At 36.8% G+C, this 25,926-nt stretch overlaps 1 protein-coding gene and 1 long non-coding RNA gene across 4 annotated transcripts in view; one reads left to right on the top strand and one right to left on the bottom strand.

Annotated features, from left to right (window-relative positions):
- Nucleotides 1-25,926, bottom strand: part of MPP7 (MAGUK p55 scaffold protein 7) — a 249,688-nt gene that overhangs the window by 125,415 nt on the left and 98,347 nt on the right. For 2 of the 3 annotated variants that reach the window (XM_064368559.1, XM_064368560.1), the window contains one exon: nt 22,250-22,368. In XM_064368559.1, the coding sequence (XP_064224629.1) occupies nt 22,250-22,368 (119 nt within the window). Of the gene's footprint in view, nt 1-6,689; nt 7,012-22,249; nt 22,369-25,926 lie in introns of those variants that run through there. The other variant, XM_064368562.1, reaches the window with a different exon arrangement.
- On the top strand, nt 6,257-25,565 carry LOC135271401 (uncharacterized). The gene is made up of 3 exons (XR_010339538.1): nt 6,257-6,530; nt 20,191-20,320; nt 25,420-25,565. It is a non-coding gene; the product is annotated as an uncharacterized LOC135271401 (long non-coding RNA).

The following is a 25,926-nucleotide window of genomic DNA, read 5'->3' as shown; positions in this document are numbered from 1 at the left end:
GCCTGAAAAGAACTTTACTCAATGAACAACTAAACCCATAATTAGAGTAGGTGTTAAAAATACTTTCTGTAGATGCTTACAACCAAATGAGAATATTAGATCAGTTCAAATAGTCCCAGAGGACCCCTCTAGAGCCAGCATATAAAAATAAACCAGACCTCAGACTTGGCCAGGAGCTACATACACCTCCTACTCATACATGCTTTCAGTAAGACCCAGTGAGCTAATAAGGATTTTGTGTTAAATGGTGTGTCTGTAAAGATGCCTTTGCTTCTGCATTTAAGACAGGGAGAAGACTTTCTGCATGGATGTATGTTTTAACACTTATGATACATTATCGGAAAGAGTGGAGTGAGTCCAGACCAGGAGATAATTTACAATACATATAAACAAAGATCCAGCATCATAATGTACAAAATAATTCCTACAAATCAACTAGAAAAAGACAAATAACCAAAGGAAAAAAATGGCAGGCAAAGGACATAAAAAGGAAACTGGAATGACTCAAAAACGTATGTTCAACCTCTAATATTCAAATAAATATAAACTAAAACAAGGAGATATTATAGTATTTCAAATTAATCCTGTTGGTAATTTTTTTAATGAATGGTCTGGATTGGAAGTTGGTAAAAATTAGTCTAACAATTCCAAGTGCTGAAATAAATGTGAATTAATTGGAACTCTTGGATTATAATATGATACAATCCATTAGAAAAGTAATTTGGCAATATCTATGAAAGCATAAGATGCGTATTATCTATGGCCCAGGAACTCCATTCTTAGGTGTGTTACTCAGAGAAAGGACTGCATATGTGTACAAGGGGAATCTACATAAAAGTTATCTCCTACTGATCCCAACAGTGACATGGAGATAAAGATGATTTCCAGGCATATGACTCTTGTACTCACAAGCCAACTTTCAAAGCAAATATTCATCAACAGGAGAATAGATGATTTGTTATCTAGTCACATAATGTCATGTATAGCAATGTAAAGAAATGAATTAGACCTATTTATATCACCATAAATATAATAAATCTCACTAACAAAATGTTAAGCAAAAGAGCAAGTTGAGGAAAGAGAAATGTGTTAAATGATTCTATTTATAAAAGTTTTAAAACAGACAAAATAATATCTCACAGTGTGAAGACAAATTCAAGATGAAGATTATCGCTGGCAGGAGAAGGAAAGGAATGGGAACAAAGAGAGATGTTCAGATGTCAGCTGGATCTGTCATATTGTCTCTCTTAAGCTGTGTAGTGGAACACATGGGTATTCAGTATATTGTTCTCATTTTTAATGCCCAAAATATTTCATAATATTTTAAGGTGAAAGAAAAGTTAGAAAACACACTTAGCCAACTCAAGAACTTTTTAAAGAATTTCTAATCACAGACTATTAATTTTCACTGTAATTTTAAAACAATGAGAGCAAAGAAATAAAAAAGCCAGAAGAAGTTTATTAAGAGGCCAGGTGTGGTGGCTCACAGCTATAATCCCAACACTTTGGGAAGCTGAGGCAGGAGGGCAGCTTGAGCCCAGGAGTTCAGGAGCAGCTTGGGCAACAGTGGTGGGAACAGTGGCGTGCACTCGTAGAAGCTGGGAACAGTGGCGTACACTCATAGACCTAACTACTTGGGATGCTGAGGTGGGAGGATCATCGAGCCCAGAAGGTTAAGGCTGTAGTGGGCTATAATAGTGGCACTACACTCCAGGCTGGATAACAGAGCAAGAATCTAGCTCAAAAAAAATACGTTTGTTAAGACAAGAAACTATCATCCTGAAAAAACAGCAATGTAGCCCAAAGGGATACAGAAAATGATGCAAACCCTGGCACATTGCATGACACAGATAACAGAAAGAAAGACACTGAGGATGAGTATGACCAGGATAACGATGATGACTTATTATGTCCCAGACAATATTTAAAGCACATTTTATCTATCAATTCATTTAATCCTCATAACAAGCACACAAAGTAGGTACTACTATTATCCTCATTTTATATTTATATATAAGGAAACTGAGGGACTGTGAAGTAAAATAATAAGATATTTATATATAAAGATAATACATTTGGATATATATATCTTACATATAAAGACATTATCTTAGTATATATGAAGATACATCTTTTTATATATTAAAATACATCTTTATATATTAAATATCTTTCTTATATATAACTGATATATTAATGTTAAGATATATATCTTATATATAAAATATATATAGCTATACATTAAGATATATCTTTATATATTAAATATATCTTTATATTAATATATTATGATATATATCATATATAAGATATTAGTATATTACAATATTAAGATACTATCTTGGCCAGACATGTTGACTCATGCCTATAATCCCAGCACTTCGGGAGGCCGAGGCCGACGGATCACCTGAGGTCAGGAGTTTGAGACCAGGCTGGCCAACATGGTGAAACCCCGTCTCTACTAAAAAGACAAAAATTATCCGGGTGTTGTGGGGGCATCTGTAATCCCAGCTACTCAGCAGGCTGATATGTGAGAATCACTTGAACCTGGGGAGCAGAGGTTGCAGTGAGCAGAGATCGACCACTGCACTCCAGCCTGGGTAACAGGGCGAGACTCTGCCTCAAAAAAAATATATTATTCTAATATATAAATATAATTATTAATATATATCAATATATTATTTACATATGAAGATATTATCTTAATATATTATTAATAATCTATTAATATATTAAGGTAAATATATCTATTTTATCTTAATATATTATTATATTATAATTTATAAAATATATAATGATAAAATATAATACTTTAAATTATAAGTTATTATAATGTTATTACATTATCATAATGTAATAATAGAATATAGTAATATATTATGTTAATATATTATTAATATGTAATTAATATATATATAGTATTTATAATCATAAATACATCATTGGCTAGGTATAGTGGCTCATGCCTGTAATCCCAGCACTTTTGGAGGCTGAGGCAGGTGGATCACTTAAGGTCAGGAGTTCAAGACTAGCCTATATTTTTTATACTGTAATAATAATATATAATGATGACAAAAGTCATTATTTTAAGTTATTATAAGTTATATCATTGTATTTTAATATGATATCATATAGGATGATATATTAAGATAAATATAATTATAAATTATTACATTATAATGATAATAAAATAAGTTATTATCTTATTCTTGGCACAGCCTGAACCTGAGTCCAAGCAATGTGGCTCATAATGCGAGCTCTGAATTCTGACTATAGTTGCCTCTTTGCAAAAGGGAGGGACATGAGTTTCTGGAAACACAGAAAAGTACCCAATATATCTGACTGTCCGTAAGTGAGACAACACAAAAAGGTGAATAGACAAACTCAATGAGAAGTAAATGATCACTAGACTGAAAGAAAAAAGGAAAGAAAAAAGGATGGAGGCAGCGAATGGTCCCAACTTGATGTGAAGGAATCACGGAAGTCATCATCCTGGAGGTACAAGAGTCTTCTCTCTAGAAATTATCTATCTCCTTCAGCCACACATGACATTCACACTTCCATTCATTTCACGATTATTAACCAAAGGCCTAAAGTACCAAACTACACTTTAGTGAATATTATCCAGTTCCTCCACTCCTAATCAAACAGAATTTACAAAAAAGTGTGCTCATAATTCTAATGTTTTCTTAGATCTTGAGACACATACTCTAGAAATATAATTAAATATGGGGGTAGCTAAGCCTCCAAGCCAGCCCACAAAAACATGTTTAAATCTATCATTTAAATCTAACATGAGAGCATGAAATTCCATGCTCTCATTGAGTTTTCTTTATGCAGAATGTGTATGCCTATATACCTTTTTACACAACCAAAAGAAGTGTGAGTTAGCCTCCACAGAGCCTTGCCACAGCAGATCCCATCGCACTGCCTTGTTCTATTTGAGTTCTTCTTCCTGTCATTTCTGAAGCTCTGACGGTCACTTTCATGCTGACTTCCATCAGAAATATACTGTATTGGCTGGGCATGGTGGCTCATTCCTATAATCTCAGCACTTTGGGAGGCCGAAGCACGTGGATCACTTAAGGCCAGGAATTCAAGACCAGCCTGGCCAACATGGGGAAACCCCGTCTTACTAAAAATACAAAAATTAGCTCAGCATGGTGGTAGGCGCCTGTAGTCCCAGCTACTCAGGAGGCTGAGGTGGAAGAATTGCTTGAACCCAGAAGGCAGAGGTTGCAGTGAGCTGAGATCACACCACTGCACTCCAGTCTGGGTGACAGAGAAAGACTCCATCTCAGAAAAAAAAAGAAAGAAAAGAAAAAGAAAAGGAAAAGGAAAACAAAAGAAAGATACTGTATTTTTCCATACTATACACATTAGAAATTGGTGCCTACAAAGCCTGGGTTGAAATTATTATAATCCAGTCCTATATTTTAAAAATAATTTACACAAAAAATAATATAAAACAAGGATAGCCTCCATAAAGTTGTAGATGGCAAGAACTGTGATTTAAAATCATTTTACTATAGACTAAAACAAACATTGGAGGTTTATTTGCTACCAATAGTTCCTCAATTTGCTGTGGGAAATGGACTTTGAGAACCAACTGGGAATGTCAGGACCACACCTCACCACTCAACACGTCTGTGGCAATAAAGGACATGAACTGCCGCCTGCCATGGCATTAAAGCCAGATATCCAAAATCAGCACAATCCGGAAATGGAGGTGATAAAGGAAGATGACCTGAGTCAGTCAAATCACTTAGTAGGGGCCGGGCGCCGTGGCTCATGCCTGTAATCCCAGCACTTTGGGAGGACAAGGCGGGCGGATCACAAGGTCAAGAGATCGAGACGATCCTGGCCAACATGGTGAAACCCCGTCTCTACTGAAAAAAAAAAAATACAAAAATTAGCTGGGCATGGTGGCGAACGCCTGTAGTCCCAGCTACTTGGGAGGCTGAAGCAGAAGAATTGCTTGAACCCGTGAGGCAGAGGTTGTAGTGAGCCGAGATCGCGCCACTGCACTCCAGCCTGGTGACAGAGTGAGACTCTGTCTCAAAAAAAAAAAAAGTAAAAAATAAAAATAAAAACAAATCACTTAGTAGCACAATTTGGTCAAGACCTACTTCAGTGGGAAATGCACATCTCTGTAGCTCAGCGACGCCGCTGTTAGGTATAATACCTAGAGAAGCCGGATGCTTCCCTGCTGGAATTCCTATCCTCGGTAATCAGAGAACAGCAAGCATTGCCCAAAAAGGGAAATAAGTGTTACAAATATCCTGACTCCACACATTCTAATGAATGAACTGTTCTTAAGTCAGGGATTTCTAAGTAAGAAATTCCCCACATTTCCTCTGGTAAAGAATACAGACTTCCTATTATTAAATTATGAATAAATATAAGATGGTTGTTCTAAAACTAAGTATATTTGAATCACCACGTAAATCTCACAATAAATTCCACTGTTACGTTACATAAACACAGACGACGCGGGAGGGCACAGCCGCACTAAATATTCACAAACCCGGCTCCTATTTTCTCATCCCTATTCTCAAGGAAATCTCTAAAAAGGGCTACATATGGCCACCATTTTGAGAGTATGAATTACAAAGGCAACAGTTTACTCAGGGTCTCAGGAATTCTTCAGCAGATTTTACATGTTTCTGTGCCTGAGAAAAATGTAAACTATAACGGAAGAAATAACTTCATCTGGCTTTTCCAACAGAGCTGGCCGGACAATTACCTTTGATTGGCCAAGCAGCATTACCAGTTGCTGCTACCCAAGTCTCCACTCTGTCATACCAGGTGGCCATGGATCATTCGCAATGTCTGGCTGTCTTTTTCTTTTTCCTCCCACCCAAGGCAAATGATCTGTCAGAGGCAAGTAACATAACCTCCCCAATGGGTTTACTCTCTAAACTTAATATCGCCTCTCCCTTCCCCAAACAGCACTATTTGTTTCTAAAGGGCCCTATACCATGAGTCTCTTATAAAATATTGATAGTTCTTCAGCCTTGAATCTGATTCACTACTATATAAATATCACCTTTTCCCCACAAGTATGATTATTTTCATGGCTTCTGTATTAAAAGAAGAGAGGAACTTAAAAGTGCTTGAACCGAAAAGAGTTTATAAAACCATCACTCGATAAAATTATCTCTCTTTTTAAAATAGCTTGACTAGATCAATTATCCTGGAAAAAACTACTTTCGATGCAAATCTCATAGTGCTAATTTTAGTAAGAAAATCTGAGTTACAAAAGATGAAGATCAAGAATTACCTTCAAACTGGTTTTTCATTTTCTGAAGTTTCCAGGTTGGAGACATGAAATTTTAAAAGTATGTTCTTCTTCACAGGTTGCTCTATGAGCCTCCGTTCAGGATTTAATTAGACTCAAGATTAAGAAGATTTTCCCTTTCAGAATTCAACCTAAATTCATGAGCATTAACTTGAGTTTACAAATTCATATTAATATGGAGAGTCAAGATAAACTCCCACTGTCATCTCTCATACTTCACTTCCACTAGGTGAGTAATATGCCCACGACTTCATAGGTTTCATTGAAAACAAGATTTCAGGACACATTTAAGAAGATAAATTGTATGTTTTGAATTTAAAACTACTCGATATTAAATAGTGGGCATTCCTTTTAAATTATGGATAATAAAACTAGGAATTTGTCTTACCTTAAAACAAGTGTTCATCTTTATTAAGGCGAAGGGGTAGGCAACAGAGATTATCATGGCACTTCCCAGTGCCATGATATATACTCCTGTGGTTTATAGTAGGCTGGTAGACAAAGGACTTGTCTATTTGTAGGGGAAAAGAAAAAAAGATGAATCATAACATTATCATGATGTCATCTACTGAGGAATATCTTTGAGTGAAAAGGACCAAAATATACACAAAGTTCACCTTAGTTGAATTGTAAAGTTTTCAAGTTCAGAAGTAAAGCCCATTAAAGGCTAAACTAGAAAGCAAAAATCTTGAAAGAAGCTTGAGGGAAAAAAAGAAAACTTTACCTCTAGAGGACAAAGATAAGCATAACTTCAGGCTTCTTGTCAGAAACCATGCAAGCAAAAAGAGAGTGGACTGAAATATTTTAAGTGTTCAGAGAAAAAAAATGCCACTCTGGACTTCTGTATCCAATGGAATTACACTTCAGAAGTGAAGGAGAAATAAAAACTTTTTCAGACAAACAAAAACTCAAGGAATGTGCCACTAGTCGACCTGCCTTGCAAGAAGTGTTCAAGGAAGTTCATCAGAGAGAAAGAAAATTATGTAGGTCAGACCCTCAGATCTACATTAAAAAAAAGGGAGGGGTCAGGCACAGTGGCTCATGCCTGTAATCCCAACACTTTGGGAGGCCAAGGCGGGCAGATTGCCTGAGCTCAGGAGTTCGAAACCAGCTGCGGCAACACAGTGAAACCCCATCTCTCCTAAAAATACAAAAAATTGGCCAGGCATGGTGGCAGGCACCTAATAATCCCAACTACTCAGGAGGCTGAGCTAGGAGAATCACTTGAACCTGGGAGGCAAAGGTTGTAGTGAGCCAAGATCATACCACTGCACTCCAGCCTGGGCAACAGAGCAAGGCTCTGTCTCAAATAAAAAAAAAAAAAAAAAAAAGAGGCCATCAGAGAAAAAATAAAGTTAAAGCAAAATATTTATTCTTAATTGATCTAATAGATAACTGTTCCAAGTAGTAATAGTAGCAACATACTAGGGGATTACTAGATAAGTAAAATGAATGACAACATACTAGGGGATTAGGGATAAGTAAAATGAATGACAGCAATGTTATATGAGATGGGAAAAAGGGAATTGAGGATATTCTGTTATAGGGTACCTGCACTAACTGAAATGACAGTGTTATCTGAAAATAGACCTAGGTCAGGCATGGTGGCTCATGCCTTTAATCCCAGCACTTTGGAAAGCTTAGGTAGGAGGATCACTTGAGTCCAGGAGTTCGAGACTAGCCTCAGCAACATAGCAAAACCCTGTTTCTACAAAAAATACAAAAAAAGTTAGCTGGGCATGAGGTGCACGCCTGTAGTTCCAGCTATTTGGGAGGTTGAGAGGTGGGAGGACTCCTTGAGCCTGGGAAATCAGGGCTGCAGAAAGCGAAGATAACACCATTGCACTCCAGCCAGGGAGACAGAGCAAGACCCTGTCTCAAAAAAAAAAAAAAAAAAAAAAAAAAAAGAGACCTATATTTGTTGTAAATGTGTGATGCAACATAACTGTAGGGTAAGCACAAGAAGAAGAAAAATAAGTATAATTGATCTGATAAGAAAGTAAATGGAATAGTATAAAATGGTCAACTAAAAAGCAGAGAAGGAAGGAAAAGACAAGGGAACGAAAATTTAAAAAAATAACAAGTGCAGTGAACAAAAATCAGTAAACACGGTAAATATTAACCAACTATATTAATAGACACTTCAAATGTGAATGGTCTAAATATACCAATTAAAAAACAGAGATTATCAAAATGGATTAAAAGGAAGACCCAACTATATATTGTCTACAAAAAACTCACATTGAATATAAAGATACAGACAAATTAAAAGAAAAAAATAGAGAAAGATAGACTAACATTAACCCAAAAAAAGGTGGAGTACATATGTCAGTTTCCAACATAGCAAACTGGCAGAACTAGAAAAATTATCAGAGATAAAGGTATTACATAATGAAAAGGGCATCAATTCTCCAAGACAACATAACAATCCTAATTGTGTATGCACCTAACAAGAAAGCATCAAAAAACATAAAGCAAAATGGATAAAACTGCAGAGAAATGCACGAAGCCACTTTTATCCTTGGAACTTCAATACCTGCTATCAGTCAGTAATTGACAGATCCGGCAGACAAAAAAATAATAATAATAATCAGTAAGGATATAGTCGAACTGAGCAGCACCATGTACCAACTGAATCTAACTGACATTTATGGAATACTTTATCCAATCATGGCAGTATACACATTCTTCTCAAGCTCACATAGACCATTCAGCAAGATAAACCACATCCCGGGCCATTAAACACAACTTAAATCTAAACGAACAAAAACCATACAGCATGTGCTTTCAGACCACATGGAGTTAAACTAGAAATCAATAACAGAAAGACAGCAGGAAAATCTCCACATATTTGGAAATTAGACAATATTTTTTTTTTTTGAGACGGAGTCTTGCTCTGTCGCCAGGCTGGAGTGCAGTGGCGTGATCTTGGCTCACTGCAATCTCCACCTCCTGGGTTCAAGCAATTCCCCTGCCTCAGCCTCCCACGTATCCAGGACTACAGGCACACACCATCACACCTGGCAAATTTTTTGTATTTTAGTAGAGATGGGGTTTCACCATGTTGGCCAGGATGGTCTCAATCTGCCTCATGATCTGCCCACCTCAGTCTTCCAAAGTGCTGGGATTACAGGCATGAGCCACCATGCCCAGCCGAGACAGCATTTTAAATAACATGTGGGTCAAAGAGGAAATCTTAAGAATATTTTAAATAAGTGGAAATGAAAATAAAACATCAAAATTTGTGAGATGCTGCAAAAGCAGTGGTTAGAATTTATAGCATTGAAAGAATATATTCAAAAGAAGTAAAATCTAAAATTAATAATCTAACTTTCTAACCTTTGGAAACCAGAAAAAGAAGAGCAAATAAAAGAAATCAGACAATAAGAGCAAAAATCAACAAAACCGGAACAGGAAAACAGCAGAGAAAAATCAATAATATCAAAAGCAAGTTCTTTTACATAATTAATAAAATTGATAAATCTATAGCCAAGGAAAAAAGAGATAAGATACAAATTACAAATATCAGAAATGAAAGAGAAGTCAACATTACTGATGCCAAGAACAATAAAAGGACAATAAAGAATTGTGATGAACAAATTCTATGCCCTCAAATTTGAAAACTGAGATGATACACAACAATTCCTTGAAAGACAATAGTGACAAAAACTCACAAAAGGAGAAACACAAATCTGAATAAGCCTACATTTATGAAAGAAATTGAATCAATAACTAGTTAACTTACAAAACAGCAACAACTAGGTCCAGATAGCTTCACTGGTGAATTCTACAAAACACTTAAGGGAGAAATTATTATTATTTTTTTTTTTGAGGCAGAGTTTCACTCTTGTCGCCCAGGTTGGAGTGCAGTGGTGCTATCTTGGCTCACCGCAACCTCTGCCTCCCCGGTTCAAGTGATTCTCCTGCCTCAGCCTCCTGAGTAGCTGGGATTACAGGCATGGGCCACCATGCCCAGCTAATTTTTTATTTTTAGTAGAGATGGGGTTTCTTCATGTTGGTCAGGCTGATCTCGAACTCCCGACCTCAGGTGATCTGGCCAGCTCAGCCTCCCAAAGTGCTGGGATTACGGGCATGACTAACCCTTCTTATAAACAGAGATGCAAAAATCCTCAGAAAATATTAACAAATTGATAACCAAATAATAGATCAAATTAATTATATACAGATAGAGCATCCCTAAAATATGAAATCTAAATGCTCTGAAATCTGAAATGCTCTAAAATCTGATACTTCTTGAGTGCTCACATGGACATGATACTCAAAGAAAGGCTAACTGGAGCACTTCGGAATTTTGGTCTTTCAAATTAGGGATGCTTAACTAGTTAAGAAACTGCAAATATTCCAAAACCCAAAACAATCCAAAATCTAAAACACTTCTTTCTGACCCTTCCTTATCCTTTTGGATAAGAAATCCTCAACCAATATCATGACCAAGTAAGATTTACTCCAGATCTGCAAAATCTAATTAAACATTCATAAGTAAATTAATGTAATCTATTACATCAATATGCTAAACAAGAAAATCATATGATCATATCAATAGAAGCAAAAATATTTTTAAGGCTGAGCACAGTGGCTCACATCTGTTATCCCAACACTTTGAGAAGCCAAGGCGGGTGGATCACTTGAGGTCAGGAATTCAAGACTAGCCTGGCCAACATGGTGAAACCCTGTCTCTACTAAAAATACAAAAATTAGCCAGGTGTGGTGGTATACAACTGTAACCCCAGCTACCTGAGAGGCTGAGGCACAAGAATCACTTGAACCCGGGAGGCAGCCTGGGTGACAAAATGTGAGTCTGTCTTAAAAAAAATCCAAAAAACTCAGTACCCATTCATGATTAAAAACTCTCAGCAAATGGAGCTGAAAAACACAACACAAGAACTTCGCGAAGTATGCACAAGTTTTAACAATCGAATTGATCAAGCAGAAGAAAGGATATCAGAGGTCGAAGACCAACTTAATGAAATAAAACGAGAAGTCAAGATTAGAGAAAAAAGGATAAAAAGAAATGAGCAAAGTCTCCAAGAAATATGGGACTATGTGAAAAGACCTAATCTACATTTGATAGGTGTACCTGAATGTGACGAAGAGAATGAATCCAAGTTGGAAAATACTCTTCAGGTTATTCAGGAAAACTTTTCCAACCAAGTAAGGCAGGACAATATTCAACTCCAGGTAATACAGAGAACACCACGAAGATATTCCTCAAGAAGACCAACCCCAAGGAACATAATCGTCAGATTCATTAGGGTTGAAATGAAGGAGAAAATACTAAGAGCAGCCAGAGAGAAAGGTCAGGTTACCCACAAAGGGAAACCTATCAGACTTACAGCAGATCTCTCAGCAGAAACCCTACAAGCCAGAAAAGAGTGGGGGCCAATATTCAACATTCTTAAAGAAAAGAACTTTCAACCCAGAATTTCATATCCAGCCAAACTGAGCTTCACAAGCGAAGGAAAAATAAAATCTTTTGCAAACAAGCAAGTACTTAGAGATTTCACCATCACCAGGCCTGCTTTACAAGAGCTTCTGAAGGAAGCACTACACATATAAAGGAATAACCAGTATCAGCCTTTCCAAAAATATATCAAAAAGTAAACAGCATTAACATAATGAAGAACTTATATCAACTAATGGGCAAAACAGCCAGCTAGTATCAAATGGCAGTATTAAACTCATATATATTATTAACTGGATAAAAAGCCAAAACCCATTGGTATGCAGTATCCAGACCCATCTCACATGCAACGATATACAAAGACTCAAAACAAAGGGACGGAGGAAGATTTATCAACCAAATGGAAAGCAAAAATAAATAAATAAATAAAAAGCAGGAGTTGCAATTCTCACCTCTGATAAAATAGACTTTAAAGCAACAAAGACCAAAAAAGGCAAAGAAGGACATTACATAATGGTAAAAGGATCAATGCAACAAGAAGAGCTCACGATCCTATATATATATGCATCCAATACAGGAGCACCCAGATACATAAGACAAGTTCTTAATGACTTATAAAGAGACTTAGACTCCCACACAATAATAGTGGGAGACTGTAACATTACATTGTCAATATTAGACTGATCAATGAGATAGAAAATTAACAAGGATATCCAGGACTTGAACTCAGACCCGGAACAAGTAAATTTAATAAACAGTTATAGAATTCTCCACTTCAAATACACAAAACACACATTCTTATCAGTACCATATCACACCTATTCCAAAAGTGACTACATAATTGGAAGTAAATCACTCCTCAGTAATTGCATAGCATTTCATAGGTTTAAATGAAATATTGGTTGGCTGCTTGTTTGTTATTTTCTTCCCTTATTCCTTCCTGTCTCCATTGTTAAGCACAATTATTGGCATAAAAGAGGTTTTCAATACCCGTTTTTAGACTGCATTCTAGCCTGGGCAATAAAGCAATACTCCCATTCTCTCTCCCTCTTTCTCTTCCTTTTTCTTCCTCTTCTTCCTTCTTTTTTTTTCTCTCTTTCTTTCTTCTTTAAAAAAAAAACTCTCAGCAAACTGGAAATAGAAATAACTTTCTCAACTTGATGAAGAACATGTATAAAATACCTACAGCTAATATCTTACTTAATAATGAGAAACTAAATTGTTTTCCCTAAGATCAGTATAAAGGAAAGATGTTCCCTTTCACCACAGCTATTCAATACTATATGAGAATTCCTAGCTAATGCTATAAGACAAAGAAAGATATATACAGATTTAGAAAAAACAAATAAAACTGTCTTTGTTTACAGATGAGATGCATATCTATGTAGAAAATCCCAAAGAATGAACAACAGCAAAAAACCTTCGGGCATAAGTAAGCGATTACAGTAAGTATGCAGAATAGAAGCTTAATATCCAAAAATCAATTGATCTTCTGTATACCAGCACTGAACAGCTGAAATTTGAAATTAAAAATATAATACCACTTAAAAGCCACAGCACCAAAAATAATAAAACATTTAGGTATAAATCTAACAAAATATAGTGTGTACAGAATCTAAATAAAGAAAACACAAAACTCTGATAAAAGAAATCAAAGAAGATTTCAATAAATGAAGGAGTATTCCATGTTCACGGTAAGGAATAAACAATATAACTAAGGTGCCATCTCTTTCCAAATTGATACAGTCCCAATCAAAATCCCAGCAGATTATTTTGTGGCTATGACAAACTGATTATTAAGTTTATATGACAAGGCAAAAGATTCAGAATAGTCAACACAATATTAAAGAAGAACAAAAAGGACCGACACTAGCCTACTTCAAGACTAAATAGAAAGCTAAGGTAATCAAGACAGCATGTGTTGGCCAGGCGCGGTGGCTCAAGTCTGTAATCCCAGCACTTTGGGAGGCCGAGGCGGGTGGATCACGAGGTCAAGAGATTGAGACCATCCTGGTCAACATGGTGAAACTCCGTCTCTACTAATACAAAAAAATTAGCTGGGCATGGTGGCGCGTGCCTGTAATCCCAGCTACTCAGGAGGCTGAGGCAGGAGAATTGCCTGAACCCAGGAGGCGGAGGTTGTGGTGAACTGAGATCGCGCCATTGCACTCCAGCCTGGGTAACAAGAGCGAAACTCCGTCTCAAAAAAAAAAAAAAAAAAAAAAAAGACAGCATGTGTTGATGAAAGAATAGACAAATAGATAATGGAACGTAATCGAGAACCCAAAAATCGACCCATGCAAAGAAAAGCTAATCTTTGACAAAGGAGAAAAGGCAATTCAATAGAAACAACTGATGCTAAAACAATTTGATATTTATATGCAGACATTTTAATCTAGACACAGAACTCAAGTTGGATAATATAGCTAAATGTAAACACAAAACTACAAAACTTCTAAGAGATAACACAAGAATATCTAGGTGACCTTGGGTTTGACAATGAGTTTCTAGATATAACTCCAAAAGCACAATTCGTGAAAGATAAAAATCTGTAAGTTACACTTTATTAAAATATGGAACTTCTGCTTTGTGAAAGACACCACTAAGACAATGAAAATACAAGCCACAGACTGGGAGAAAATATTTGCAAACACATATCTGATTAAAAAAAACTTGCATCTAGAAAATATAAGGAATTGTTAAAGCTCAACAATAGGAAAAATATTTAAAATAAACAAATCTGAATAGACACCTCAACAAAGATGTATAGATAACAAATAAACATGTGAATATATGCTTAAACCACCATGTGCAAATTGACACAATAATGAGATACTACTATATACCAACTAGAATGGCTAAAAAAATGGCCATACCAAATCCTGGTAGGAATGCAACATGGTACAGTCACTTCAGAAGACAATAGTCTTATCGTATGGTCCAGCAATTGTGTTCCTTGATATTCATCCAAATGAGCTGCAAGCTTATATCTACACAAAAACCTGCACACAAATGTTTATAAAAGGTTTACTTGTAACTGCTCAAAACTGGAAGCAATAAACATGCCCTTCAAAAGATGAATGGAGAAATAAACTATGGTGCATATCTACAATTGAATCCTATTCAGCAATACAAGAAATGAGCTATCATGCCGTTAGAAGACTTGATGGAGCCCTAAATGCATATTACTAAGTAAAAGAAGCCAATCTGAAAAGGCTACATAATGTATGATTCCAACTACATGACATTCTGGAAAAGGCAAAACTATACTGACAGTAAAACTCTCAGTGGTTGCTGAGCTGGGGAGGAGGAACAGGTGAAACATGGGAGATTTGGAAAGGTGAAACTATTCTTCATTACAATGTAATAATAGATACAAGACATAATGCATTTGTCAAAACGTAGAGAACTACACAACACAAAGAATAAACCTTAATGTAGACTATGGAGTTTAGTTAATAATAATGTATCAGTATTGGGCGGTTAATTGACAAATGTACCATGTCAACACAACAGGTAAATAATAAGAGAAACTGGAAAGGGGAGAAGGGCGATATGGGAGCTATCTGTACCACCTGCTCAATTTTTCTGTGAATCTAAAACAATTCTACAAAGTCAAGTCTATTAATTAAAAAGAATCCAATGGGAAAAATAATGGGCAAAGGATCCAGTTGGCCATTTCTTCAAAGAAGATATACTAATAGCCAATAAGCGCATTAAAAGATGGTTAACATCATTTAGACATCTAGAAAATGCAAATCAAAATCACACTGAGGTATCATTTCATACCCACTAGGATAGTTAGAATCAAAAAGTCAGATAAAAGCAAGTGTTGGTGAGGATATAGAGAAGAACCCTTATACACTGCTGGTGGAAATATAAAATGGTGCAGCCACTTAGGAAAATAGTCTCACAGGTCTTCATAAAAACTTGGAGTTACCATTTGACCTAGCAATTCCTCTCCTAGATACATACCCAGGAGAACTAAAAACATACAGCTACACAATCACTTATACACAAATGCTCTTAGCAGCATTACCATAATAGCCAATAGGTAGAAAAAACCCAAATGTCCATCCATGGATGAAAGGATAAACCAAGTATGGTATAACTATATAATGTTATTCAGTCATAAAAAAGAATTAAGTACTGATACATGCTATAATTTGGGTGAGCCTTGAAAACATTAAGCTAAGTGACAGAAGCCAGTTACAAAAAAGCCACACATGATGCTATTTACATGAAATTTCCAGAATAGATAAACACACAGAGACAGAAAGTAGATTAGCAGTTGTTTAGGGATGAGATGGGAGGGAGAATGCAAGGACTGAAGAACAATGGCTAAGAGTGAAGGATTTCTTTTTGAGGTGATAAAAATGTTCTAAAATTGATTGCGGAGATAGAAAAAGAAATAAATAAAATTGATGCCAACAATAATTGCACAATCCTGTAAATATACTAAAAGACACTGACTTATAGGCTTTAAGTGAATGATTGAACAGTAGGTGAATTATATATCTCAATAAATCTGTTCCCAAAAGAATGTTACCTTCTAAATGTTGATGATTCCCAAACAGTTGCCAGATTTCAGTAACAAAAATATAATTATTTCATGGTTCATACTTATAACAAAGACTATTTATTGCCTATCTGAAATTCAACTATAACAGGATGTCCCACATTTTATCTGGCAGCCCTACTCCCAAATCTATTCTCTCCAACCCAGAACATAATTATCCTCAGTTCAAGATTCACTTATAAAGGCCAGGCACGATGGCTCACGCCTGTAATTACAGCACTTTGGGAGGCTAAGGCGGGTGGATCATCTGAGGTCAGGAGTTTGAGACCACTCTGGCCAACCTGGTGAAACTCCACCTCTATTAAAAATACAAAAATTACCCAGGTGTGGTGGCAGGCGCCTGTAATCCCAGCTACATGGGAGGCTGAGGCAGGAGAATCCCTTGAACCCGGGAGGCACAGGTTGCAGTAAGCTGAGATCACACCATTGCACTCCAGCCTGGGCAACAGAGTGAGACTCCATCTCAAAAAAAAAAAAAAAAAAGATTCGCATATCCAATAGGCAGCTCTATTTGATTATGCCCCAAATATCAAACAAACACAAAACTAAAGTCACCTCTTATCTACTCTGAGGAAAGTCAAAATATGTGAGAACTGGTAGGTGGTATCTTATGACTTATACAGCTCTCCTGGTGCCCTCTCTCAACCCCCAATGGCCTGGCATAAACAATAGCTGGTGGTTTACAACAGGAGAGTTTAATATTTTAATGAACAGCCCACAGGAAGGTGAGAACAGGCTGAATATCAGCCTCCCTCTCTCAAACTAAAATCAGTGCCTCTTCCAACACTTTGCCACCATCATCTCTGACCTGGAAATCTCATGTCCCATCCAATCTTCACCAGTTTCCCTCTAAAAGAAAAATCTGTTATCTTCACTCTCCTTGAAGCCTTTCCATGCAATGGCTCCCACTCTCTTAGAAGAAGGTTCATTCATCTTCTATGGTTTACAAAGCCATTCAAGAATAGGTCGCCGTTCCTCTCTCCTGCCACCCTCTGCAGCCCACAGCCTTCCTGGTGTCACAGATCAGCCAAAACAATCTATTGACCTCCATCCTAAAGGTGGCCGCTTGCTCTTGCCTCCAGGTGTTAGCATCTACTATTCCTTCTGCCTGACCTCCCATGCCCTGATTCATCCTATAAACTCTTAACCTGAGAAACTCCTTTTTTTTTTTTTTTTTTGAGATGGAATCTGGCTCTGTCACCCAGGCTGGAGTGCAATGGCATGATCTTGGCTCATTGAAACCTCTGTCTCCTAGGTTCAAGCAATTCTCATGCCTCAGCCTCCTGAGTAGCTGAAATTATAGGCATGTGCTAATTTTTGTATTAGCCATACCTGGCTAATTTTCGTATTTTTAGTAGAGATGGGGTTTCACCACGTTCGCCAGGCTGGTCTCAAACTGCTGACCTCAAATGATTCACCTGCCTCGGCCTCTCAAAGTGCTGGGATTACAAGCGTGAGGCACCTCACCCAGCCTAACCCAGCAACTCCTATTCCATATGCAGGTTCTAGCTCAAGATACCAAATCCTTCATAAACCTCCCTCTGAAGCCAGGGTTAAGTGAGGCACCTCGTGTCTCTCCTAAAAAGTTCCAAATGAGACCTATCTTAGAATATTGTAATCATCCATCCCTTTATTTATAAACTCTCTGGGAGACTAGAGGCCCCACAGGTAAGGGACTGTGCCCGCCAAGTTGGACGTCTTAGCCCTAGTGGTCCATATAGTAACTGGCATGAGTACGTACTCAACAAATAGTATCAATCAGTCCATCAAACCTCAAAGTTAAATAGATGCTTGAAGTGATAGATGCCCCATTTACCCTGATGTGATTATTATACATTGTATGCTTGTATCAAAACACATATACTTCATAAAAATATACACCTACTATGTAACCCTCAAAATTAAAAAATATGCAAAGTTAAAACAATGTTACCAGATATTATAAAGTCTGAGTATTTATCATTATAAGGCTGAAATCACAGAAACTCACACAATAATTCAATCATATGAGGAAAATTATCTAGAAAATATCAATTTGGGTTTTGAAATACTTCAAAATACCAAAAAGAATAAAACTCAGATGGCTATGTTTTTTCCTCCTGTTCCCAAATATACACACAATTATTTTAAAGGGTAGGGGAAAACATAACACAAGAATTTAAAAGTTACTAATAATTCCATATTCTTATCCTAGAAATCTAACACAATTGTAGGTTAAAAACAAAGATTTCTGGAGGAAACAGAACTATATAGCCTTATTTAAAAGAAACAGAGGCTGGGCACAGTGGCTCACATCTGTAGTCTCAGCATTTTGAGAGGTCAAAGCAGTCAGGAGTTTGAGATCAGCCTGGCCAACATGGCAAAACCCTGTCTCTATGAAAAATACAAAAATTAGCCGGGCCTGGTGGCAGGTGTTTGTAGTCCCAGATACTCAGGAGGCTGAGGCATGAGATCACTTGAACCTAGGAGGCAGAGGTTGCAGCTAGCCAAGATTGCACCATTGCACTCCAGCCTGGGTGACAAAGCAAAACTCTGTCTCAAAAAAATTTTTAGAAAAAGAAAAGAAGTATAGTATTTAAGCAAATTTTTATGCCATATCTTGTTCCAAAATGAACTTAAATAAGATCATGAAAACACACACAAACATAATTTTAAAAAATAAAATGTAAAATAAGTAAAGAGTTCTCAATAGGAAAAAAAACCACAAGAGTAGAAACTAAATCTAGACATGAGGTTGGGATACAAAATATACAGTCCTGTATATTTGCAAGAGATGGGTCTAGGTTGCAGCTCTACCCTTGCTGAAGGTCTATCTCATTCCTTGGGTCATGTGAATTCTGATATCCTTGTATTACCACCCCTCATAAACAATGTATTTCCATCCCACAGATATGTGCATTAGTCAGTTTTCACACTGCTGATAAAGACATACCTGAGACTGGGTAATTTATAAAGAAAAAGAGGTTTAATGGACTCACAGTTCCACGTGGCTGGGGAGGCCTCACAATCATGGCAGAAGGAAAAGGCACATCTTACATGGTGACAGGCAAGAGGGACACAGCCAAACCATACCAATATGAGACTTTCCAGGTATTCAACTTTCAGTATCATCTTCCCTCTGATACTTCTAAAGTCTCATGCTCACTGTTTTTATCATTTTTCAACTTTTCTATTTAGGACTTTTTCTTTTAAAAAGTATCCTCAGCTAACACCCTATAGGATCACCATATTTCCTTTTCAGTGACAAGCTCATAGCCTACATATACCTACAGTGTAGCCCAATACCCCAAGGTGGCTGAACCTGTCACAGAGACTGTATTACCTAAACATCCTCTTTATAAGTATATTTTCCCTAGTCGAAAGAGGTCTATATATTTAAAATTGTGTTGCGATTTACAACCCACCCCCAACCTTTTTTTTTAAGAGACAGGGTCTCTGTCATCTAGACTGGAGCACAGTAGTGTGATCACAGCTCACTTCACCTCCCAGGCTCATGCGATCCTCCCACATCAGCCTCTTGGGTAGCTAGGACTACAGGCATGCACCACTATGTGTGGCTAATTTTTACTTTGTTGTTGTTGTTGTTGTTGTTGTTGTTGTTGTTTGTAGAGAGAGGGTCTTGCCATGCTGCCCAGGCTGTTCTTGAACTCCTGGCCTGGGATTACAGATGTGAACCATTGCACCCAACCAATTAAAAACACACACACACACACACACACACAAACAAAAGATAACAACTATGAAAATTCTGTGCTGGAATAAAATCAAGTTTTGTGTTCACCCAATTCTAAATCACATCCTAACAGCTTCGACTGCAGGCAGAAGAGCATAACACCAAAGCAATTTTGATTCACTCTACCACAAATCTTTTCAAACAAATTCTTTCAGTTCTACCAAGATTTACGTACAAAGGCTGAAGGCTCCTATCCTTCAAGATTAAATAGACGTGCTTGAAATACAGCTAAGTGGTTTGTTCCAGCTGTTTAAAGCTCCAGTCCCAGAAGCCTGCCTCCTGAAGGTATTGTACACTTTACATACTTGAAAACTAATAGAATGGGTCAAAGGACACACTTGAGGTCTGTGTCTGATAAAAGCAGGGGGTAGAAGGAACTACTAAGATATTGAGAATAAACTAGAGATATGGAATAAAACTAATTTTGAAAATAGATTTTATAGCAATTACTGGAAAACATTTGGAATAGTATATGTGTTATCATGCTATCTAAATACTAGCAACGTGAGTTTATTTGCTCCACTGTTTTTACGAAATCAGGTATCAGTACCCTCCAGTATGCTTTCTAACTACTTAGTATTGACATAGACTTTGAAAAACAGCCTCAGCTTAAACTCAGGACAGTGTAACTAAGAATTTGTTTTATACATTAGTTTCATTCTTTTAATAGAAATTACAACCATCTCTGCAGTTCTTTTTTGTTTTTTAGCACGCTATGATAATTATCTTTTTCCTTAATACTTAATAATGTCTACTTAAATTTGCCTAACCACATTATATAAGCATCAAAAAACTTAGATCTTTGCTATTTTATTTGAAACTCACAAACAACCTTGTAAACAGATGTTATAACTTTCATTTATAGGTAAGGAAACTGAGATAGTAGCTATGTTGTAAATACATAAAAATGAATACACATCCATTGTTTGGAGGCTTGCTGATTTAATGATGCCACTGCAAATATATTTTATTCCTTCTATCAAAAGGTCAACTCAATCTAAATAAACACATAGCTATCCAACTTCTATACATTCAGCATAAAAATCTTTTTATGATTGTATTACCAAGTCATAAACTTCATCAGTTATAATCCCAAGACCATGCCTAATAAACTCCCAGAGAGCAACTATTACTTAGAGCATAAGGATGCCTTGGAAATTACATTGTTATGAAAAAGAAAGAAATTAACAAATAAATGTAATCTTTAAGGGTATTGCTAGGGAAATGCCACATATCACACTTCTACTTTGTAAGAATTGTCATTCCTGGAAGTACACAAATTTCAGCAAATTTGACAAGAAAAAAATATATAGGAATTCTGTTCTGTAAAGCAATTGCAACTCAGAAGTTACTCATTTTCAAATACTCTATATCAATTAAAAAACTCTTATCATGACATGCAACCATAACAAATTTAGCTGAATTAAATATAGGTCCAGTTATCATTGAGGCACTGGTTTCTACCTCCTTACAAACTCCAGAAAGACTCTGAATTTCTTTCAGCTTGAGTTAGATGAGAAAAAATGCAATTCATATTTCCAGAAGCACAAGTGGCATATTTTCCAGTAAGCTTCTTGTTCTCATTTTACTATTTTAAGAGTTCTGATCACTCCCAATGTTGCTGTATGGCCAGACCCGATTTCTGCTGGCTGATCATTTTCATGGCATGATGCTTTACTAAAACTGTCTCAAAAACTGTTTTTACTCACATTCAGCTTCAGTGTATTTATATACAAAATACCACTTCAATGGAGTACTGCCAATAAAAGAAACAGCTTACTAGAATTTCAGTTGACTTTGTTAAAGGAAATTATTTTAAATTAATGTGGCTACTGAACTGCTGCCATCCTTGACCTCAGAAAATAGATTCTTTCTAATTTTTGCTGTGAACATTTATTTAAGTTAAATTCCAGCTCATGAATGTTGACCGTAAAAGAGTCTAAACCTTCCTGCTACTATTTCATATTCTTTCTCTAAACAAGGGGGTGACCACATGGTTGCTACATTAGTATACAGAGCCAGCTCACCACCATTAAGTGAAATCATCTATGTATTTTTCGTAGAATCTTTAACAACTTCCACGCCCGTCAGTGAATGGAACAAGGCTGTTTTGTTTTCAGAGAGCAACAATTTGATCCCTGGTTTACTTGATGGTGCCCCAAATATTTTTCCATATGCTTTTTGCAAAGAGAATCTGACATCAGCATGGTTTACCTTTACCAATGAATGCAGGCTTTTTTCACCAAACATATCCCAGAGGAAGGTCAGGTCTTCCTGGCTATCCACATGTGGCTGCAGCTGGGCTGGCAGAGCAGCCAACAGCTCATACAGACCTATAAAATGAAAATAAAACACAAAGCGTAATCTTAGAGTGATCTCATTAATTTCGCCTAAGGTGTGTGTAAATGACAGCTGGAACATGCCGATTTTACTGGATTTGTATTCTGGGCCATCAAGTTAAACACTTCGGTAAAGAACCAAAGGGAAATTTTCTGGCTTTTAAATTCCAACGCAGTGGTATGTATTAACAGACTCATTTTTACCTCTCACACTTGTCAACATTCTACAGCCATCCAAGTTTATATAACCCGAGACAGAAATGTGTACAGGTTTTCAGAAAAAAGAAGAAAACGCATACATTCCTTTCCTTAATCGTTATTACATTTCCCTCAGTATGAGCCAAAGAGTGAAATGAGTCATGAATAGGAAAAACTTCCTTAGAAGAGCAGAAAATTGATAGGGTAGCCCATTAAAAGGGTTTTGTAGTGTCCAATTAGTTCCTAATAACATATAGTTTCAAAAATACTTGCATTATCTAACATCCAAAAGAAAGTTCTACAAAGAATGGGAAAAGAAATCATACATGGTTCTGCATTACTTTAGTCAGCTATTTTTTAAAAAAATGCTACGTAGAACTTAGATTAAAATTGGGGGATGTAAAGTTTATGTAATACCCTCTGAAAGCATTAGAGTAACAGATGCGGGTTACTCGTGGCGTCCTCACTAGACACTTCCTAGGGACAGACAGTAGTGCAGTGTTCCACGGTAGCATGCTACATAAACCATCCATCTCCATCACAGCCCGTCACACTCCTGTCCAAGAAATGTTGCAACAGTGCCTGCCCAAGACTCTTTAGGGAGGTGACCTGGCAGGAGTCAGTATCAACTCATAGCACATGTTTCATTTTCCAGTGGGATTACATGAGGTAAAAAGGACAAAATTCCTTTTATTTCTTGTCTGCTGTCTACAAAAACACCAAGACCTCCTGGGACCTACAACACATGGGACTGTTGTTATTTTTGGTCTGAATAAGTGCTGCTGTTCATCACAGGGACAGCTTTACAAGAGATTTAACTAGCAAAGAATAGTAAATTATGGGCTGGTGATTAGTATATATGTTATCTTCTTGAACCATGTTAATATTCTGCTAATCAGTGATAACTCACAACCAAAGACATTAGGTATCACATTGAAAGTTCAGAGATGTAACTTGGGAGATCTCATTAAATTCAAACATTTCTGGGGCCTTATTTGGCAAAAAAAAAAAGAAAGGCTAAAACACTCTACAAAAAAAAACTTCTCTCAATTACATTCTGAAGTATCCTTGATGTTTTACATCTATTCCCTTAAAAATCTGGCATTCTGCCTACACCAGCTCTTATTTACAATTTAGTAAAATTATGTAAGGTATCTGAACCTAACTAAATCTATAATAATATAGGTCTCATTATATATATATGAAATGAATCAACAATGGTCAAGATCAGTGGTTAAAGTTGAAAGTCAAAATGTGAAATTATGTAAAAAGAGGGTGGAATTTCATTATTTTATTATTGATTTGGGGAGGTGTAAAAATAGTTACCCATTCCTTGGTCATGTGACTTACAGTTTAATTAAGGAGACTAATTCAACTGTGATATAATTTACATGCTAAAAGTTGTCAGGAGGATTAAATGACTCAATATCCTAGAACAGTCCCTGTCACATGAAAAGTACTTAATATGTTTCATATGAAACTTGGTAAGTGTCAGCCACTGTCATTATTATTACTGTTATTAGTCATATCCTTACTGAAAAGGCAAAAGTGTAAATCAAACAGAGCTAGATTCAAACCCAAAGTTTACACTTAGAGCATTTCACATAACTTATCTAAGCCTGTTTCCCTCATATGTTTAAAAAGAAATGGTAACCTACAGGTGTGGTTGCATAGCATGCCCAGGTGCAGTGGCTCATGCCTGTAATTCCAGCACTTTGGGAGACTGAGGTGGCTGGATCACTTGAGGTCAGGAGTTCGAGACCAGCCTGGCCAACATGGTGAAACCCCGTCTCTATTAAAAATACAAAAATGAGCCTAGTGCAGTGGTGGGAGCCTATAATCCTAGCTACTCAGGAGGCTGAGGCAGGAGAATCGCTTGAACCCGGGAGGCAGAGGTTGGAGTGAGCTGAGATCATGCCATTGCACTCCAACCTGGGCAACAGAGCAAAACTCCATCTCAAAATAAAAAGGTTGGGCGCAGTGGCTCACACCTATAATCCCAGCACTTTGGAAGGCCAAAGCAGGCAGATCACAAGGTCAGGAGATCAAGACCATCCTGTCTAACACGGCGAAACCCTGTTTCTACTAAAAATACAAAAATCAGCCCAGTGTGGTGGCAAGCGTCTATAATCCCAGCTACTGGGGAGGCTGAGACAGGAGAATCGAGGTTGCACCATTGCACTCCAGCCTGGACAACAGCAAAACTTCATCTCAAAACAAAACAAAATGCATAGCACTAAATACATAAACACATGGAGAAACACACAAAACAGTGGAGATAAAACGTGAAAACTGAATAAGATCAAAGGACTGTACCAATGACAATTTTCTAGTTGCAATACTCTATTATAATTATGCAAGATGCTACCATTGGAAGAAAGTGGGTGAGGGGTGCATGGGATCACAACGTGAATCTACAATTATCTCAAAATAAAATGCTAATACAAAAAAAGAAACTATGGCAAATATGGTTGTTGTAAGAATTTGATGGAGCAATGCATATGGCAGCATTTAGCCCTGTGGATGGCACAGAATAGGCACTCCTTTGCTTAACATGTCTTCTTCTAGAATGAAAATGTCATTTGAATTCAATGGTTCAAAGTCAAAACAATAGCTTAGCTGTATATTGCAACTGGATACAATATCATACTCAGAAATAAAACCACCCCAGTCTTTTACATATGGAAAGTGTTAACTTTACCCAAGTACTGCTTATATTTTGTAGGAATAAGCTGTATTATATTTAAGTTTTTATAAAAAAAAAAAATCCTGTTAGCAGAAGCTCATAAACCAGAGTTTTCTGGTTTTTACTAGTTTTATGCAATCCTAACTAATATCCCACCACAGTTTGGCACTCTAGTGACAACAGCAGTCCCTTCCCTTCAACTACCACATCTGGTAACCATGACCAAAGGCAGAAAAGACAGGACAGTGCCAACCAGAAATTAAAGACGATTAAAGGAGCTACCAGGCCAGAGCTGTGTGCAGTCTCCATGAAGGTAAGTAATACAGACAACTACTTCCACTCAAATGAATTGTAAGGGCCCTAGAAACCATCTTGGCCACGCATAAAATGGGGCCTGTGTTTTAACATGTTTTTTAAAATACTCCTATATTCAGTTCCTAAAGTTTTAATGGTGAAGAATTTTGTGAAATCCAAATGGTTTGGCTCCTGGAGATTCAAAGGGCAAATGATGAGAGTTTAGATAGCAAAGATATTTTTTAAGAATTTACCTAAATCTACTTAGTCTTTGAGCAAGAACTAAGACAATGAGATACTCTGTACTCTGTAGTGATTCAAACTCATTGATTCCAATAAACATTTATGGTAGCTATGAATCAAGTGCTCCTCAA

Source organism: Aotus nancymaae, unplaced genomic scaffold (genome assembly GCF_030222135.1).
Source record: "Aotus nancymaae isolate 86718 unplaced genomic scaffold, 86718_ANA_hifiasm-v0.15.2.pri h1tg000077l, whole genome shotgun sequence".
NCBI lineage: Eukaryota > Metazoa > Chordata > Mammalia > Primates > Aotidae > Aotus > Aotus nancymaae.
Note: the sequence above shows the minus strand (reverse complement) of the source record. Positions and strands in the feature narration are given on the sequence as shown.